At 45.6% G+C, this 20,805-nt stretch overlaps 1 protein-coding gene across 2 annotated transcripts in view; it reads right to left on the reverse strand.

Annotated features, from left to right (window-relative positions):
• Positions 1 to 369: 369 nt before the first annotated feature.
• Positions 370 to 20,805, reverse strand: part of LOC139414914 (B-cell lymphoma/leukemia 11B-like) — a 51,557-nt gene continuing 31,121 nt past the window's right edge. For both annotated transcript variants that reach the window (XM_071162531.1, XM_071162532.1), the window contains 3 exons: positions 5,039 to 5,748; positions 4,080 to 4,895; positions 370 to 3,848 (listed from right to left, as the gene is read on the reverse strand). In XM_071162531.1, the coding sequence (XP_071018632.1) occupies positions 3,228 to 3,848; positions 4,080 to 4,895; positions 5,039 to 5,748 (2,147 nt within the window). In that variant the 3' untranslated portion in view covers positions 370 to 3,227. The remainder of the gene's footprint in view (positions 3,849 to 4,079; positions 4,896 to 5,038; positions 5,749 to 20,805) is intronic.

A 20,805-nucleotide genomic window follows, 5' to 3' on the forward strand; every position in this document is an offset into this window, starting at 1 on the left:
TGTGTTAAAATTTAAATTTTAAGTGCCATCACAAGAACTTCAACCAACCATGAGAAGAAAAAAAAACAATATTGTCCATGAACGCCTCCTAAAACTGATTTTATAAAAAAATAATAATAATACAATTTAAAAAAAAAAAGCATTTCTCCCATAACCCATTGCAGAATCCCAATCCCAAAATTCCTCTGATATTATGGATGATTTCTAATTCAAATGTTTTTTTTTAAATCCATATTAGGATAGATTTACCAAAAAAACGACTTTAAACATTTGAATCAAATCACAATTGGATTGGGAAGGTAAAATAGGCTAACAGAATGTTGGAACCATTTATTTTTAAAAACACAGCATCATTTATCAATATATCGTCATACAGTGAGCAAGAAATTATACGTATCTGCTCATGTAAATCTACTTAATAAAATCCCTCCACCATCATAACCATACAATGCTCGTTATGGCATTCAAAACACTGAAGAAAATAATACTTTGTTATTTCAAAACACAGAGGATTTCATCATTAACATACTTCAAACACTGTAAACGTTATTCTGGGACTGAATGTTCTTGTATGAAATGACTAGTTCTGTTTTGCGAGTCTGTCTTCCTGGTTCCTCAATGTGATTAAAATAACTCTCTAGCATCCATATTTTGGATGGAATATATGAAGCTTGTTCAGAAGTGGGAATTGTAGGTTTCTCCTCTCCCGCTGTCTCAATTGCAACAATAACAGTTATTATAGTTATTATCAACTTTGTTCTGAAATGAGAATTGATTAAAACAAAAAATGTTTTATTGGAATACACTAAAGATGTACTCTTACTGAATATCAACATGTGTTTTCCCCAAACACATGTCTCTATGGTATCTACACCTTTTCAGCCAGTCGCATACATTATGATAACTAATCTATTCCATTTCCACATGCTGATCTGAAATAGAGGACCATTATGAGATAAGTGTTTTGTGTAAGAATCTGATTTTTATCAACAAGATGATGATAAATAGGAAGATTTTCATTCGAGAGCACACCCATGTCCAATTGCCTAAACACACACAGCACATTTAAAACAGGCTGTGTGAAGTGATATCTTTGAGGTGAGGTGATTATCTCTATTGAAGATGGTTGTATTAAGGGAAGATGTGGCCTCAATCTTCCCTAATATTGGTCCTCTTTCTCTCTCTCTGATGTCCTTGGTATTAGATTTGACCAGTAGATATGCATTTGGGTTAAAACACACTTTTCATATGCTTTCAATTTCATTTGAATGACTTTGATCCTTGCTTGGGTCTCTCTCTCTCTTTCATTCTATGTCTCTCTCCCTCTCTCCCTCTCTCCCTCTATCCCCTCTCCATTTTCTCTATTTCAATTTTTCATTTTCTACCTCAAGAATGATCCAATCAGATCTCAAGGTCATGTGGCCATCAGTCTAACAGCTGTGCTGAACATTATTACCATAACTCAATGTAACTCAAATCGGCTTTTTTAGATTCATTCAAGGATGAGCCATCCTCATTCCACGCAGCTGAAAATCACAAATTGTAAATCCCTAAAAGTCACGAACGCCACGTACAGTGTCTTCACAAATCTGTTATTGGGCGTTAAACCCCCATATCGCTTTGTGAAGAAAAATGAACAACCCCCACCTTTTCCTTTTCAAAGCTGCTCTACTAATACATGAACGCTGAGTTAGTGAACTGTGAAAGCAGGCAGGCAGATTGAGGCTTAGAGCACACAGTGGAGAAACACAGGCATTGATATGAATTCCATTCTGAGACCGTTTTGCTGAATCCTGAGGGGATCAGAACTCACCCTGGGCGACGAGAACACTACTGTTCAAGAATTCCCCAGAAGGAACAATGAAATGATTCTAGAAGTGGAATGTACAGTACAATGTAGAATGTTTAAAAGTTTAACTTAACAAATTGGTTTTGATGAAGCTTTATCAAGTGTCAAGAGGGTGTAAGCGACATTGCCGCTATGTTGTTCAAATGTAAACAGTATGACCATAGGAAGGAAGCACTATTGAGAGGACCTGTATTGCAATTATCTAGTGAATGGTTGCAATAACAATGGATATTATTCAGAACTTAAATAACTCAAGCCACAGATCTTTGATTGTTTTAGTTAGAGTGGACATTCTGAATGTAAAATATGGGGCTAGTATACATTTAGTTTCTGTTAATAATGATGGATCAAAGAAAATCTAATATTTACATAACGTTTGATGAAATAAAACGGTTTATTCTTCCCAAAACATCCACACACATAACGTTTTATAGGACTGTTCTCCTTTCCACATTTACTACAGCAAGTTTGAACTGATATATCTTAAATATTCCCATGGTGATTTAATCCTGCATCTAAGGAGTTCATGTCAATGTCTGCAACCGCTATTTATGTCCCCGGCTAATATTGGGAATGTGGGGACTGGATTGCATCATCACAATAACACATGCTGATATTAAAAAATAATTGTTTGTGTAAAATTGGCTGTAATCTATTCAGACTTTTAAAACATCAACATTTGGGGTTTTTTGAAATCCTAAAATGTAAATTCTGTTGTCATAGTGACATTCAGTGCTTGATGTCAGAGATGAGCAGATGGATTGTAGTCTGCTGTTGACCTAATAGGATATTAATCATACAGATAAAAAATAAATAATTGCTATCATAATTTAAAAAGTTTACTCATTTACTTATAGTTTCCTTAAAGGAATTGTTTTTAATTAACAAATCAAAATTAAAATCGTATTTCTAATCAAGTGTGACCTGTTTCAAGTTATGTGTTTTTTTAGAAAAAAAATCTTCAGCATATTTTTTTTTTTTTACTTACTAGCTAGCTACCTAATTCCCTATAAAACCCCACAAAGATGTACCTGCACATGCCCAATATCTTTACAAAACTCCAATAAATACAGACATTATTGCACAGTAGAAAGGCTCAATGGATTCCGAAAATGATAAAATCCTCAGATAGATCAATAGTTGGCAGGAAACTAAAGGTTTCTAGAAACATCCCATGTTTCCCTTTGTTATATTTCTCAGTTGGCAGTTTCTGTGACAAAAAGAACAAACAAAAACAGAATTACGTACATTAAATTGTCCCCAAAAATATTCAAGAAGATGAAAGATTATCCAGCCAAGCCCCGTGTTGAAGTCCTGTTCATTCAGAATGAGTCTGAGGTGTTAGCCTAGCCTAGCCTTAGCTTTAGCCTAGCGTAACCTAGCCTCTCTCAGCCTCCTCCAGTTTGACGTCGCTGGCCATCAAGTGTTCCCCGTGCCACTTCTTCATGTGTTTCTCCAGGGTGCTGTAGACGCTGAAGGGCATGTGGCAGATGTCACAGCGGTACACCTCCTTCCCAAACTGCCCGTGGGTCTTCATGTGGCGAGTTAGCTTGGAGCTCTGTGCGCAGGCGTAGCTGCACAGGTCACACTTGTAGGGCCGCTCTCCCGTGTGGCTACGTCGGTGCACCGTCAGGTTGCTGCAGTTCTTGAATATCTTCCCGCAGTACTCACAGGTGTCGCTCCGTCTGCTCTCCTTACTAGGGGGTCGACCCGGCCCGGGACCCCGCAGGAGGTGAGGGGTGGAGCTACCGCTGCGGCCCGATGCGCCCACTCCCTCCAGGAATTCCCCAGGAGAGGTGGAGAAACGGAGGGAACCCGTCTCGGAGGAGGAGTGCTCTGAGGAGGTGGCGAAAGGGGACTGGTGGGCGTCACTGAAGCCGTGGAGGAAGGGTTCTCTGATGAAGTGGCGTGAAGCAGCGTAGCCCGCCAGGAGCTGGGAGTACATGTTCTCTGGGGAGATGAGGGTCGGAGCTGCGGGGAGCTCCAACTCCTTCTCCACCTTCACATCAAATAGAACGAAATTAAAGTTTATTTACACTGAATTTAACAAATCTAAACCCAGTAAAACAATACAACTAGATAAGAGAAAAATTATGTACTTCTTTCAGCAGTCTAAAAGTCTGTTTTATAGTATTGGAAACAGTTGTGTAAACGACAAATATAAGAAAACATAAAAACACAACAAGTTATTTAAGAAGAATAAAAGGAGTAGCTAAAAGGGGGTTCTTACCTTGATTCTCTTGTTGGAGGGGTTGGGGCTGGTGATGGGGGTGGGCCGGCGGTGGAACAGTCCAGAGAAAGAGTCTTCAGACCCACTAATCCTTCCGTTCATCAAGGGCCTCTCCTCTCTTTCAATCTCTCTCTCTCTGTCCATCGCTCTGCCCATCGCCCTGTCCAACGCTCGCTCTCTGTCCCGCTCAATCTCCATCTCCCCCCTCCCTGCATCTCCCCCCTCTCTCGACTCTCTATTAGGCTGCCTCTCCCTGTCCAGACTCATGGTCTTCTTGGAAGGGGCCAGCCTCAGGTGATTGTCCAGGTGGTTGTATGGGTGCATGATACCCACCCCTCCGCTCTCCGTCACTCTATCCCCACCATGAGGCTTCTCGTCTGGGGAAGGCCTCGACCCATTCTCCCTGTTCTTGTGGAACTCTGAGTCCATGCTCAGGTTAGACTCAGGCCTACTTAGGCCGTTCCTCATCTCCTCCTCATCCTCAATTTCCTCCTCCTCTTCTTCCTCTTCCTCATCCTCTTCCTCCTCCTCGTTGTCCATCCCCATTCTTCCCTCCCCCTTTCTGCTCTTCTCCTCCCCCTCTCCTACCTCTCCTCTATTCTCCTGTTCAGGGGAGCTCCCCATGGAGCCTGACTTGTGTATGTGTGTCTTCATGTGTCTCTTCAGCTTGGAGGCTTGAGAACAGGCATGGTCACACAGATGACACTTGTAGGGCCTCTCTCCTGTGTGACTCCGTCTGTGGACTATCAGGTTGCTCTGGAACTTGAAGGTCTTCCCACAGAACTCACAGGACTTGGACTTGGCTTGGGCCTGGACCTGAATGAATGAATGCATGAACAAATTAATTGTTTATTGTCCCATAGGGTAAATGTCTTGGCAACATTACAGGCAATTCTGTAATACATATAAGACATTACAAGACATACATCAGCATATATCCCAGGACACACTGCACATACCTGGGCCTGGTTCTGGCCCTGGGGAGGAGTGGTGGCGTTTCCCTGAGGCGTGGGGGGCTGTGGGGGGTAGGTGAGGAACGGTGGGGGCTTGGAGCCCGACTGGAAGAGAGTTGGACTCAGCAGGCGGTGCATGGGGGGCACCCGGGTGGGCGAGAGAGGAGGTGTAGGGCCTCCGTTGTTAGTATTGTTGCCAACCGCCAGCTCTCTGAGCCTTCTGGAGAAGTCCATGGAAGGAGGATCCATTGGGGTCAGACGCATCACCCTCTCGAAGGCACTGGGGTGCTGGAAGAGCAGGGGCCCCATCTCCTCTGGACCCAGGCGCTCCAGGAGGTGTCTGGGGGGCGGGGGTCTGACGAAGGGTGGGGTGGCAGGGAGCCGGGTGTCCAGATAGCCCGGAGGGGGACGGGGGTGGTGAGGGTGTTGGGGATGGTGTGGGTGGTGCTCTCTGAGTAGTGGCGCCGCCATCCGGAGGAGGTGGAAGGAGTTAGAGGTGTCCCCCAGGAAGGTTGGTAAGGGAGAACGAGGGAGGGAGTCTCCCCCACCCATGGGAGGGGGGAGGGCAATGCGAGGGGTGAGGGTGTAGTTGGAGGGGTGCGTGTCCAGATAGATGCGGATGCCGTGGGTGTGTTGGGCGTGCTGAAGCAGGAACCAGGCGCTGGTGAAGGTCTGTTTACAAGAGGTGCAAATGTAGCTGGACGGCTCATCTTTACCTGAGAAAGAGGGGGGGGGGGGGGGGGGGTAGAAAAGGGAGCGAGAAAAAGGGAGCGATTGTAAGTGGTTGGTTCCTATTTTAATAAGAGGTGTCTGCTAAATGACTAACATGAGAAAAATGTAGAAAGGATTGCATGACTGACTCATACTGTAATACAGTTTTGAATCACCTACATAACAACATTGGTATAATCAACATACATACATTATCTTTTGGCATGTCTGGAACGACAGCATATAAAATTAGGATCTCAATGACCTTTTCACACGACCCTGCTGTACACCAACATAACAACATGACGTGAGAGAGATATTCTATTCTCCCGGGACAGTCGACTTCATCACAGAGCTCCCACGGAGAGAATATCATATGATAACCTGAGTGAGAGAATATCATATGATAACCTGAGTGAGAGAATATAATATGATAACCTGGGTGAAAGAATATCATATGATAACCTGGGTGAAAGAATATCATATGATAACCTGAGTGAGAGAATATCATATGATAACCTGGGTGAAAGAATATCATATGATAACCTGGGTGAAAGAATATCATATGATAACCTGAGTGAGAGAATATCATATGATAACCTGAGTGAGAGAATATCATATGATAACCTGAGTGAGAGAATATCATATGATAACCTGAGTGAGAGAATGCCATATGATAACCTGAGTGAGAGAATATCATATGATAACCTGAGTGAGAGAATGCCATATGATAACCTGAGTGAGAGAATGCCATATGATAACCTGATATGATAACCTGAGTGAGAGAATATCATATGATAACCTGAGTGAGAGAATATCTGATATGATAACCTGAGTGAGAGAATGCCATATGATAACCTGAGTGAGAGAATATCATATGATAACCTGAGTGAGAGAATGCCATATGATAACCTGAGTGAGAGAATGCCATATGATAACCTGAGTGAGAGAATATCATATGATAACCTGAGTGAGAGAATGCCATATGATAACCTGAGTGAGAGAATGCCATATGGTAACCTGAGTGAGAGAATGCCATATGGTAACCTGAGTGAGAGAATGCCATATGGTAACCTGAGTGAGAGAATATCATATGATAACCTGAGTGAGAGAATATCATATGATAACCTGAGTGAGAGAATGCCATATGATAACCTGAGTGAGAGAATGGTTAGTGTGATCTCCTCAGACAAACACATATGAGCAATAAGAACTATATGCAAACAAACCCGGGGCTACCTAGGGGCAGGATAATACTAATGTGTGTGTGTGTGTGTGTGTGTGTGTGTGTGTGTGTGTGTGTGTGTGTGTGTGTGTGTGTGTGTGTGTGTGTGTGTGTGTGTTTTGGTGTGGGGGAACGAAAGATATATGACAAAAGAGAGACAGGGAGAGGGAAAAAAAGAGAGAGCTGAGAAAGGAAGAGAGAGCTGAGAAAGGAAGAGAGAGCTGAGAAAGGAAGAGAGAGAGGGAAACGCCTCCGCGAGGGTGACAGCATTCCCTCCCCCATATGCCCCCCTAGGCACAACTACGACAACATAACCAACAAAAACAGGTCACAACTCCTACAGCTCTGTCGCACGCTGGGTATGTACAGTACATAGTCAATGGTACTGTGGGCTTTGAGGTGACTCCTCTGGTAGGTGCACCTATAGCTCATCTCTTGGCAGTAGTACTGTAGACTACTTTATCACTGAGCTCAACCCAGAGTCTCTCTCTCAGAGTGCCTACTTGAAACAGAGCAATACTCAATCAAGAGGCATCAAAGCCAAAGGAATGGAATAATATTAAGAAACACTATTGATGGAAGGAAGGTAGTGTGGAAACCTACAGTGCCTTCCACTAATATTGGCACCCTTGGTAAATATGAGAAAAATATGAGAAAATTGGCTGTGAAAAAAAGGTCTTCGCTGTTTATCCTCTTGGTATTCAAAATATTCACAAAAATCAAACCTTAAATTGAAGTAAAATGATTTTAAAAAATAAAACGGAAATAAATTAAATAAATATTTTTCTCCGAAACTTGTGTGCCACAATTAATGTCACCCCTAGAAATTATTATGTGTAAAATCTAGCTGAAGTATGTTCCCATTCATATTTAATGTTTTAAAGTTCACCTGAGAGATTAGGAACACTTAAGTGGTAAGCCATGACTTCCTGTTTCACTAGGGTATAAATATGAGGAGACACACAGGCCAAGTTTCCTTAGTCATCCATCACTATGGGAAAGACCCGAGAATACAGTAATGATATGTGACAAAAAGTTGTTGAGCTTCACAAATCAGAAAATGTCTATAAGAAAATATCTCAACGGTTGAAAATTCCCATTTCCACGATCAGGGCAATAATTAAGAAGTTTAAAACAACTGGCTTGGAAGAGGACGCGTGTCTATATTGACCCCGAGCACAGTGAGGAGGATAGTTTGAGTGGACAAAACATCTCCAAGGATCACAGCTGGAGAATTGCAGACATGAGTTGGGTTTTGGGGTAAAAAGAAAGTCTCCAAAACTACAATCAGACGTAACAACAAGATGTTTGGAAGAGTTGCCATTGAAAAGCCTTTGTGTAACGATCGTCGTCGGTGGAAGGAAGAGTGGACCAAAGCGCAGCGTGGAAAGTGTTCATGATATTTATTTACAAGAAACACTCAAACAAAAATACCGTTCCGTCAGGCACAGACACTAAACAGAAAATAACTCCCCACAAAACACAAACGGAAATTCACAACTTATATATGATCCCCAATCAGAGACAACGATAGACAGCTGCCTCTGATTGGGAACCACACACACACACGGCAAAACAACAAAGAAATACAAAACATAGATTTTCCCACCCGAGTCACACCCTGACCTAACCAAACATAGAGAATAAATAAGGATCTCTAAGGTCAAAGGTCAGGGCGTGACACTTTGCTGTCATCAAACAACAAACTCAAGCGCCTACAGTTTGCCAAACGTTACTGGGACTTTCAATGGGATCCGGTTCTATGGTCAGATGAGACCAATATAGAGTTTCAATGGGACCCGGTTCTATGGTCAGATGAGGCCAATATAGAGTTTCAATGGGACCAGGTTCTATGATCAGACGAGACCAATATAGAGTTTCAATGGGACCGGGTTCTATGATCAGATGAGACCAATATAGAGTTTCAATGGGACCGGGTTCTATGATCAGATGAGACCAATATAGAGTTTCAATGGGACCAGGTTCTATGGTCAGATGAGACCAATATAGAGTTTCAATGGGACCAGGTTCTATGGTCAGATGAGACCAATATAGAGTTTCAATGGGACCAGGTTCTATGGTCAGATGAGGCCAATATAGAGTTTCAATGGGACCAGGTTCTATGATCAGATGAGACCAATATAGAGTTTCAATGGGACCAGGTTCTATGGTCAGATGAGGCCAATATAGAGTTTCAATGGGACCAGGTTCTATGGTCAGATGAGGCCAATATAGAGTTTCAATGGGACCAGGTTCTATGGTCAGATGAGACCAATATAGAGTTTCAATGGGACCAGGTTCTATGGTCAGATGAGACCAATATAGAGTTTCAATGGGACCAGGTTCTATGGTCAGATGAGACCAATATAGAGTTTCAATGGGACCGGGTTCTATGGTCAGATGAGACCAATATAGAGTTTCAATGGGACCGGGTTCTATGATCAGATGAGACCAATATAGAGTTTCAATGGGACCAGGTTCTATGGTCAGATGAGACCAATATAGAGTTTCAATGGGACCAGGTTCTATGATCAGACGAGACCAATATAGAGTTTCAATGGGACCAGGTTCTATGATCAGACCATATATAGAGAATGGGACCAGGTTCTATGATAGAGTTTCAATGGGACCAGGTTCTATGATCAGATGAGACCAATATAGAGTTTCAATGGGACCAGGTTCTATGATCAGACGAGACCAATATAGAGTTTCAATGGGACCAGGTTCTATGATCAGATGGGACCAATATAGAGTTTCAATGGGACCAGGTTCTATGATCAGACGAGACCAATATAGAGTTTCAATGGGACCAGGTTCTATGGTCAGATGAGACCAATATAGAGTTTCAATGGGACCAGGTTCTATGGTCAGATGAGACCAATATAGAGTTTCAATGGGACCAGGTTCTATGGTCAGATGAGACCAATATAGAGTTTCAATGGGACCAGGTTCTATGGTCAGATGAGACCAATATAGAGTTTCAATGGGACCAGGTTCTATGGTCAGATGAGACCAATATAGAGTTTCAATGGGACCAGGTTCTATGGTCAGATGAGACCAATATAGAGTTTCAGGGACCGGGTTCTATGATCAGATTTCAATGGGACCAGGTTCTATGATCAGATGAGGCCAATATAGAGTTTCAATGGGACCAGGTTCTATGGTCAGATGAGACCAATATAGAGTTTCAATGGGACCAGGTTCTATGGTCAGATGAGACCAATATAGAGTTTCAATGGGACCAGGTTCTATGGTCAGATGAGACCAATATAGAGTTTCAATGGGACCAGGTTCTATGGTCAGATGAGACCAATATAGAGTTTCAATGGGACCAGGTTCTATGGTCAGATGAGACCAATATAGAGTTTCAATGGGACCAGGTTCTATGATCAGATGAGGCCAATATAGAGTTTCAATGGGACCAGGTTCTATGGTCAGATGAGACCAATATAGAGTTTCAATGGGACCAGGTTCTATGGTCAGATGAGACCAATATAGAGTTTCAATGGGACCAGGTTCTATGGTCAGATGAGACCAATATAGAGTTTCAATGGGACCAGGTTCTATGGTCAGATGAGACCAATATAGAGTTTCAATGGGACCAGGTTCTATGGTCAGATGAGACCAAAATAGAGCTTTTGGAAACAAACACCAGAGGTGGGTTCGGCGTAGACAGAAAGATAACCTTGCAGAAAAGTACCTCGTCCCCACTGTGAAGTATGGTGGTGGATCTTCGATGTTGTGGGGCTGTTTTTCTTCCAAAGGCCCTGGACAACTGGTTAGGATACATGGTATCATGGACTCCATTAAGTACCAGCAGATATTACCTCAAAACCTGACTGCCTCTGCTAGGAAGCTTAAACTGGGCCTTGGTTGGATCTTCTAGCAGGACAATAAACCAAAGCACACCTCAAAATCATCACGAAATTGGTTCACTGACCACAGAATCAAGGTTTTGCCATGGCCATCCCAGTCCTCTGGCCTAAACCCCATAGAAAACCTGTGTGATGAGCTGAAGAATCTGGGAATCTGATGGATCTGGAGAGATTCTGTATGGAGGAATGGTCTCAGAGCCCTTGCCATGTGTTCTCCAACCTCATTAGGCATTATAGGAGAAGACTTGGCAAAGGGAGGTTTAAAGGCACAGTCAACTTAGTGTATGTAAACCTCTGACCCACTGGAATTGTGATACAGTGAATTATAAGGGAAATAACGAGTTTTAATGACTCCAACCTAAGTGTATGTAAACTTCCGACTTCAACTGTATCTCCCTCAGATTACACAGACCCACAAAATGTTGATAAACTCCCATATCTATTGGGTGAAATACAACAGTGTGCCATCACAGCAGCAATATTTGCAACCTGTTGCAAAGAACAACCACCATTGTAAATACAACCTATGTTTATGTTTATTTATAGAGAGAGAGAAAAATAGAGAGAGAAATAGAGAGAGAGAGAGAAATGGAGAGAGAGAGAGAGAGAGAGATAGAGAGAGAAATAGAGAGAGAGAGAGAAATAGAGAGAGAGAGAGAGAGATAGCAATAGAGAGAGAGAGAAATAGAGTTTGTGGTTCTCACTAGGCATATGCATCCACTTCTTGATGTTATGTGGGACTACCTCCAGGGAGACGGAAGGGGCCTACTCCGACTCTGCCGTGTTCCCGGCCCAGGATTAACGTCTTTAGTAATCAAATAAAGGGTGTTTAAAATGGCTCCACACACACACAGCACTGACTGAGAGAAGAACAGACCATTTCAGTAAATGAGCCTCTCATTAACTCGCTGACCTGCCTCCCTGGGGCTCTGTCTAACCAATCACTGAGCCAAGACAGGCACACGTCGCCACAGTTACTGGAGTCTGTGTGGAGCGTGTTGCGTGTGTCGGTACGCTAGGCTGTCTACCTGTGTTTAGTTTGGCTGGTCTTCACAGACCTGTTTGGCAGCTGAGCGCTGGACAGCTTACAACTTGGACGGAGAGAAGAGAGGGAGAGAGGGAACCAGAGATGAGGAGGAGGGGAGTGTAAGTAGAGAGTCTTTAGGGACCATGGTGGTTGTAGAGCTTTTTCCTGATAGAACAGTGCAGTTGAACATCACGGGGGGGGGGGGGGGGGGGCGCTCTTAGTCCTGCAATTACATATATTTCAATACTAGGTCATGAACATCTCAGCAATGTGTGTGTGTGTGTGTGTGTGTGTGTGTGTGTGTGTGTGTGTGTGTGTGTGTGTGTGTGTGCCTATGAGTGTGTGGCTAGCTAATCAAACCCGCACAGACCCCCTCCCTGTGTGAATTTGCATCTTGTCACATCTTCCAGAGAGAATGCCATATGCTGTTAGATCTGCGTGGCAGTTAATGGACTGGCAGCTTAATGGCTCTCTGCTGATGGCTCTCTGCTGATGGCTCTCTGCTGATGGCTCTCTCCTAATGGCTCTCTGCTGATGGCTCTCTGCTGATGGCTCTCTTCTGATGGCTCTCTCCTAATGGCTCTCTCCTAATGGCTCTCTGCTGATGGCTCTCTGCTGATGGCTCTCTCCTAATGGCTCTCTGCTGATGGCTCTCTGCTGATGGCTCTCTGCTGATGGCTCTCTTCTGATGGCTCTCTTCTGATGGCTCTCTGCTAATGGCTCTCTGCTGATGGCTTTTCTGTTGGCTCTCTGCTAATGGCTCTCTGGTAATGGCTCTCTTCTGATGGCTCTCTTCTGATGGCTCTCTTCTGATGGCTCTCTGCTGTTGGCTCTCTGCTAATGGCTCTCTGGTAATGGCTCTCTGCTAATGGCTCTCTGCTGATGGCTCTCCTCTGATGGCTCTCTGCTAATGCCTAATGACTGAAAAACACTAATTTCATCATGGTCCCTTACAAGCATGAGAAGCGAGGGTAACAGTGAGAGGGGGAGGAGGAGAGAGGGGGGGAGGAGAGAGAGAGAGGGGGAGGAGAGAGAAAGGGGGGGAGGTGGAGGAGAGAGGGGGAGGAGGAGGAGAGAGAGAGAGAGAGAGAGAGAGAGAGAGAGAGAGAGAGAGAGAGAGAGAGAGAGAGAGAGAGAGAGAGAGAGAGAGAGAGAGATAAAGGATATGTAAATGAGTCAATCAGGACTTGCCAATCAGCTGTCTCTGTGTGATGCTGTGAAATCCCCCATCAGGAAATACAGCATTTACATGTAGTAGAGCCACACGGAGTCACACACCAGAGTAGACACACACACCAGAGTAGACTGAACACACCAACTGAACACACCAACTGGAGCAGACAAACACACACTCACACACACTCACACACACCTCTCATGTACGCAGGACTCTCTCTCTCTCTCTCTCACACACACACACACACACACACACACACACACACACACACACACACACACACACACACACACACACACACACACACACACACACACACACACACACACCAGAGTAAACACACACACAGACACACACCAGAGTAGACACACACACCAGAGTAGACACACACACCAGAGTAGACACACACACACCAGAGTAGACACACACACCAGAGTAGACACACACACACACACACACACACACACACACACACACACACACACACACACACACACACACACACACACACACACACACACACACACACACACACTTCTGTCCTCTCATACACACACACACATACAAACACACACACTTCTGTCCCCTCATACACACACACACACACACACACACACACACACACACACACACACACACACACACACACACACACACACACACACTGTCCTCTCATACACACACACACACACACACACACACACACACACACACACACACACTTCCGTCCTCTCATACACACACACATACACACACACACACACACACACACACACACACATACACGCACTTCTGTCCTCTCATACATACACACACACACACACACACACACACACACACACACACACACACACACACACACACACACACACACACACACACACACACACACTTCTCTCCTCTCATACACACACACATACACACACACACACACACTTCTGTCCTCTCATGTGTGTGTGTATGAGGGGACACACTTCTGTCCTCTCAACCCTCTTCCGCTGACCAGGAAGTTCAACTACTAGTTACCGTGCTTACACTGTCATCTCCATGGACCCAACGAAGAGATCAAATGACCCATTTAACTTCCCCTTCCTCACCCCTCCTCACCCCTCCCCCCTCCTCCCCCTCCTGCCCCCTCCTCACGCCTCCTGCCCCCTCCTCACCTTTCCTCTCCCCTCCTGCCCCCCCCCCCCTCACCCCTTCCTCCCCCCTAACATTATTCTACTCCAAATTAAGTGGGAGGGGCCAGTAACTGTAGTGGGAGGAGCCAGTAGTCAGACAGGACATCATTAATGGTGGGTATATGTGTATAGGTGGGCCAATCATAAAATAGTTTCCCTCCCTCCTGGGTTAGTTTTTACTAAACCCCCACCAGCCAATTAGGTATTCTGTAGGGACCTTAGATCTTAAACCTAACAGCGCTTATATTCTTTCCAGATTGGCTTTTATAGCAATTATTTGTCTTAAAAGCACAAACACAATGCCAGGGAGCAGAGAGAAAGAGAGTGGGGGGGGAGAGGGAGGGAGGAGGAGAGGGGGGAGAGAGAGAGTGAGAGGAGGGAGAGAGAGAGAGAGAGGGAGGGAGAGAGAGAGAGAGAGGGAGAGAGAAAGAGATAGAGAGGGAGAGGAAGAGAGGGAGGGAAGGAGAGAGAGAGAGATAGAGAACTGTGCCATGGTATTGAATGATTACATCTGGGGTTGAAGAAAGTGAGGCTTGGTGAGGTTTGAAGCAGTAGACACGGTAACACTCGGTATCCCTATTCCAACCCAACATTTGAGAAAAATGTCAAATTCTGACATGAGTCTGTGAGAGCAAGTCACACACACACACACACACACACACACACACACACACACACACACACACACACACACACACACACACACACACACACACACACACACACACACACACACACACACACACACACACACACACTCCTGACAAACCCACACACAAATAGGGCCTCCCATCCTGGGTGCACCTGTCAGGGGAGGAGCTGACCCCTCTGGTCTTGTATCTGACCCCTCTGGTCTTGTATCTGACCCCTCTGGTCTTGTATCTGACCCGTCTGTCTGGGCTTGTATCTGACCCCTCTGGTGATTGATCTGACCCCTCTGTTCTTGTATCTGACCCCTCTGGTGTTGTATCTGACCCCTCTGGTGTTTGATCTGACCCCTCTGTTCTTGTATCTGACCCCTCTGGTGTTTGATCTGACCCCTCTGTTCTTGTATCTGACCCCTCTGGTGTTTGATCTGACCCCTCTGTTCTTGTATCTGACCCCTCTGGTGTTGTAAACAGGTTCTCATTAGCCTGGCTGTGATCTAGAGGCTCCCGGAGGTCCCCTTCAAACTCACCCCCCTACTCCTGTTCCTTCACCTCGTACCCCCTGCTCTCCTCCCTGTCTCCTCACCTCCTCCCCTCACCCCCTTCTCCCTTTCCTTCCCATCCTTCCCCTCCTGTCTCTGCCTTCTCTGCATGCCCCTCTCAGCTGTGCTCCGATGGTTTGTTGTTTGTCATAATGGGGGCTAATCAGGCAATAGAAGGCTATGTAGAGCAGAACAGAACAGAACAGAACAGAGCAGTGCAGAGCAGAACAGAATAGTGCAGAACAGAACAGAATTGAGCAGAGCAGAATAGAGCAGAATTGAGCAGAGCAGAACAGAACACAATTGAGCAGAGCAGAGCAGAACAGAACAGAATTGAGCAGAGCAGAGCAGAACAGAATAGAGCAGAACAGAATTGAGCAGAGCAGAATAGAGCAGAACAGAACAGAATTGAGCAGAGCAGAACAGAACAGAGCAGAATTGAGTAGAACAGAACAAAGCAGAATTGAGCAGAACAGAGCAGAACAGAACAGAGCAGAGCAGAGCAGAACAGAATAGAGCAGAACAGAATAGAGCAGAACAGAACAGAGCAGAGCAGAGCAGAACAGAGTAGAACAGAACAGAGCAGAACAGAGTAGAACAGAACAGAGAAGAGCAGCATATAGCCACTGTGAGGGTGGCAGTAGCAGGAACAGAGTAAGGCTCTCAAACTAACTCAAAGCAGGCCCAGGCCAACTATAACCACTTACATGTGTGTGAGCTCTATTGGTGTGTGTGTGTGTGTGTGTGTGTGTGTGTGTGCATCTGCAGTCAATCTGAACTAGGCCTGCTGAAAGCCCGGACAGACAGAGGGAGGCTTTAAGAGGACGGGGCTGCCAAATCGGTGTGTGGGATCCAAGGACAAACACGCACATGCACACGCACGCACGCACACACACACACACACACACACACACACACACACACACACACACACACACACACACACACACACACACACACACACACACACACACACACCTGGCTAAGGTATGTCTGGCTCCCTGATCTGTATGTCTCATAAGATGCAGGTCAACTGAGTGAATGGAACAATACAGGTATCAGAAACAGAAACAAGACAATAACAACCAGCCTCTCGTGTATCATGTATCTCCAGCAGCATAACCAGAGACAGACAATACCAACCAGCCTCTCGTGTAGCTAACTGTGAGAGCTGCTCTGCTGTGCTCCAAGCCTCCAAGGCATCTCTCAGGGCACGGGGACAAGCTGTGAAAAAGAACTGGAAAGACCTCTCTGTCAGTAAGAGCTATGGTTCTTGACTCAGCCTCTGTAGTCGCTCAAAAAAAAAAAAAAAAAAAGAGCTCCAAAAGTGCATCAGCTTCCTGGGGCATCTCTGTGAGCCTGACTCATCCACTCATAACTGTATGTGTGTATGTGTGTTTGTGTGTGTGTGTGTGTGTGTGTGTGGGGGGGGGGGTCCCGCTGTGTCTGCTGTCTATCATGTGTCGCTGGATGAGGTTGATGGATGACTATCACATGTGCTTGTGCTTGAGAGAAAACAAAATTAAGGGAATATATATATATATATATTTATATATATATATAGAGAGAGAGAGGGAGGGACAGACACAGAGAGAGAGAGAGAGAGAGAGAGAGGGAGGGACAGACAGAGAGAGAGAGAGAGAGAGACAGAGAGAGAGAAATACAGAGAGACAGAGAGAGAGAGAGAGAGAGAGAGAGAGAGAGAGAGAGAGAGGGAGGGACAGACACAGAGAGAGAGAGAGAGCGAGAGAGGGAGGGACAGACACAGAGAGAGAGAGAGAGAGAGAGAGAGGAGGGACAGACAGAGAGAGAGAGAGAGAGAGAGACAGAGAGAGAGAAATACAGAGAGACAGAGAGAGAGAGAGAGAGAGAGAGAGAGAGAGAGAGAGAGAGGGAGGGACAGACACAGAGAGAGAGAGAGAGCGAGAGAGGGAGGGACAGACACAGAGAGAGAGAGAGAAAGAGAGAGAGAGAGGTATTGGCTGATGTATTTTGATTATCCCATGAGGTCAAACAAAGAGGCACTGGGTTTGAAGGTAGGCCTTAAAATACATCCACAGGTACACCTCCAATTGACTCATTTGGTCTCTCTCTCTCTCTCTCTCTCTCTCTCTCTCTCTCTCTCTCTCTCTCTCTCTCTCTCTGTCAGGTCATATGGTCTCTCTCTCTCTCTCTGTCTGTCAGTTAATATGGTCTCTCTCTCTCTCACTCTCTCTCCCTCTGTCAGGTCATATGGTCTCTCTCTCTCTCTCTGTCTGTCAGTTCATATGGGCTCTCTCTCTGTCTGTCAGTTCATATGGGCTCTCTCTCTGTCTGTCAGTTCATATGGGCTCTCTCTCTGTCTGTCAGTTCATATGGGCTCTCTCTCTGTCTGTCAGTTCATATGGGCTCTCTCTCTGTCTGTCAGTTCATATGGGCTCTCTCTCTGTCTGTCAGTTCATATGGGCTCTCTCTCTGTCTGTCAGTTCATATGGGCTCTCTCTATGTCTGTCAGTTCATATGGGCCCTCTCTCTGTCTGTCAGTTCATATGGGCTCTCTCTCTGTCTGTCAGTTCATATGGGCTCTCTCTCTGTCTGTCAGTTCATATGGTCTCCCTCTCTCTGTCTGTCAGTTCATATGGGCTCTCTCTCTGTCTGTCAGTTCATATGGGCTCTCTCTCTGTCTGTCAGTTCATATGGGCTCTCTCTCTGTCTGTCAGTTCATATGGGCTCTCTCTCTGTCTGTCAGTTCATATGGGCTCTCTCTCTGTCTGTCAGTTCATATGGTCTCCCTCTCTCTGTCTGTCAGTTCATATGGGCTCTCTCTCTGTCTGTCAGTTCATATGGTCTCCCTCTCTCTGTCTGTCAGTTCATATGGTCTCCCTCTCTCTGTCTGTCAGTTCATATGGTCTCCCTCTCTCTGTCTGTCAGTTCATATGGGCTCTCTCTCTGTCTGTCAGTTCATATGGTCTCCCTCTCTCTGTCTGTCAGTTCATATGGTCTCCCTCTCTCTGTCTGTCAGTTCATATGGTCTCCCTCTCTCTGTCTGTCAGTTCATATGGTCTCCCTCTCTCTGTCTGTCAGTTCATATGGTCTCCCTCTCTCTCACTCTCTCTCCCTCTGTCAGGTCATATGGTCTCTCTCTCTCTCTCTGTCTGTCAGTTCATATGGGCTCTCTCTCTGTCTGTCAGTTCATATGGGCTCTCTCTCTGTCTGTCAGTTCATATGGGCTCTCTCTCTGTCTGTCAGTTCATATGGGCTCTCTCTCTGTCTGTCAGTTCATATGGGCTCTCTCTCTGTCTGTCAGTTCATATGGGCTCTCTCTCTGTCTGTCAGTTCATATGGGCTCTCTCTCTGTCTGTCAGTTCATATGGGCTCTCTCTATGTCTGTCAGTTCATATGGGCCCTCTCTCTGTCTGTCAGTTCATATGGGCTCTCTCTCTGTCTGTCAGTTCATATGGGCTCTCTCTCTGTCTGTCAGTTCATATGGTCTCACTCTCTCTGTCTGTCAGTTCATATGGGCTCTCTCTCTGTCTGTCAGTTCATATGGGCTCTCTCTCTGTCTGTCAGTTCATATGGGCTCTCTCTCTGTCTGTCAGTTCATATGGGCTCTCTCTCTGTCTGTCAGTTCATATGGGCTCTCTCTCTGTCTGTCAGTTCATATGGTCTCTCTCTCTCTGTCTGTCAGTTCATATGGGCTCTCTCTCTGTCTGTCAGTTCATATGGTCTCCCTCTCTCTGTCTGTCAGTTCATATGGGCTCTCTCTCTGTCTGTCAGTTCATATGGTCTCCCTCTCTCTGTCTGTCAGTTCATATGGTCTCCCTCTCTCTGTCTGTCAGTTCATATGGTCTCCCTCTCTCTGTCTGTCAGTTCATATGGGCTCTCTCTCTGTCTGTCAGTTCATATGGTCTCCCTCTCTCTGTCTGTCAGTTCATATGGTCTCCCTCTCTCTGTCTGTCAGTTCATATGGTCTCCCTCTCTCTGTCTGTCAGTTCATATGGTCTCCCTCTCTCTGTCTGTCAGTTCATATGGTCTCCCTCTCTCTGTCTGTCAGTTCATATGGTCTCTCTCCCTCTCTGTCAGGTCATATGGTCTCCCTCTCTCTGTCTGTCAGTTCATATGGGCTCTCTCTCTGTCTGTCAGTTCATATGGGCCCTCTCTCTGTCTGTCAGTTCATATGGGCTCTCTCCCTCTCTGTCAGTTCATATGGGCTCTCTCTCTGTCTGTCAGGTCATATGGTCTCCCTCTCTCTGTCTGTCAGTTCATATGGGCCCTCTCTCTGTCTGTCAGTTCATATGGGCTCTCTCTCTGTCTGTCAGTTCATATGGGCTCTCTCTCTGTCTGTCAGTTCATATGGGCTCTCTCTCTGTCTGTCAGTTCATATGGGCTCTCTCTCTGTCTGTCAGTTCATATGGTCTCTCTCTCTGTCTGTCAGTTCATATGGGCTCTCTCTCTGTCTGTCAGTTCATATGGGCTCTCTCTCTGTCTGTCAGTTCATATGGGCTCTCTCTCTGTCTGTCAGTTCATATGGGCTCTCTCTCTGTCTGTCAGTTCATATGGGCTCTCTCTCTGTCTGTCAGTTCATATGGGCTCTCTCTCTGTCTGTCAGTTCATATGGTCTCTCTCTCTGTCTGTCAGTTCATATGGGCTCTCTCTCTGTCTGTCAGTTCATATGGGCTCTCTCTCTGTCTGTCAGTTCATATGGTCTCCCTCTCTCTGTCTGTCAGTTCATATGGTCTCCCTCTCTCTGTCTGTCAGTTCATATGGGCTCTCTCTATGTCTGTCAGTTCATATGGGCTCTCTCTCTGTCTGTCAGTTCATATGGGCTCTCTCTCTGTCTGTCAGTTCATATGGGCTCTCTCTCTGTCTGTCAGTTCATATGGGCTCTCTCTCTGTCTGTCAGTTCATATGGGCTCTCTCTCTGTCTGTCAGTTCATATGGGCTCTCTCTCTGTCTGTCAGTTCATATGGGCTCTCTCTCTGTCTGTCAGTTCATATGGGCTCTCTCTCTGTCTGTCAGTTCATATGGGCTCTCTCTCTGTCTGTCAGTTCATATGGTCTCCCTCTCTCTGTCTGTCAGTTCATATGGTCTCCCTCTCTCTGTCTGTCAGTTCATATGGGCTCTCTCTCTGTCTGTCAGTTCATATGGGCTCTCTCTCTGTCTGTCAGTTCATATGGGCTCTCTCTCTGTCTGTCAGTTCATATGGGCTCTCTCTCTGTCTGTCAGTTCATATGGGCTCTCTCTCTGTCTGTCAGTTCATATGGGCTCTCTCTCTGTCTGTCAGTTCATATGGGCTCTCTCTCTGTCTGTCAGTTCATATGGGCTCTCTCTCTGTCTGTCAGTTCATATGGGCTCTCTCTCTGTCTGTCAGTTCATATGGGCTCTCTCTCTGTCTGTCAGTTCATATGG

Source organism: Oncorhynchus clarkii, chromosome 8 (assembly GCF_045791955.1).
Source record: "Oncorhynchus clarkii lewisi isolate Uvic-CL-2024 chromosome 8, UVic_Ocla_1.0, whole genome shotgun sequence".
NCBI lineage: Eukaryota > Metazoa > Chordata > Actinopteri > Salmoniformes > Salmonidae > Oncorhynchus > Oncorhynchus clarkii.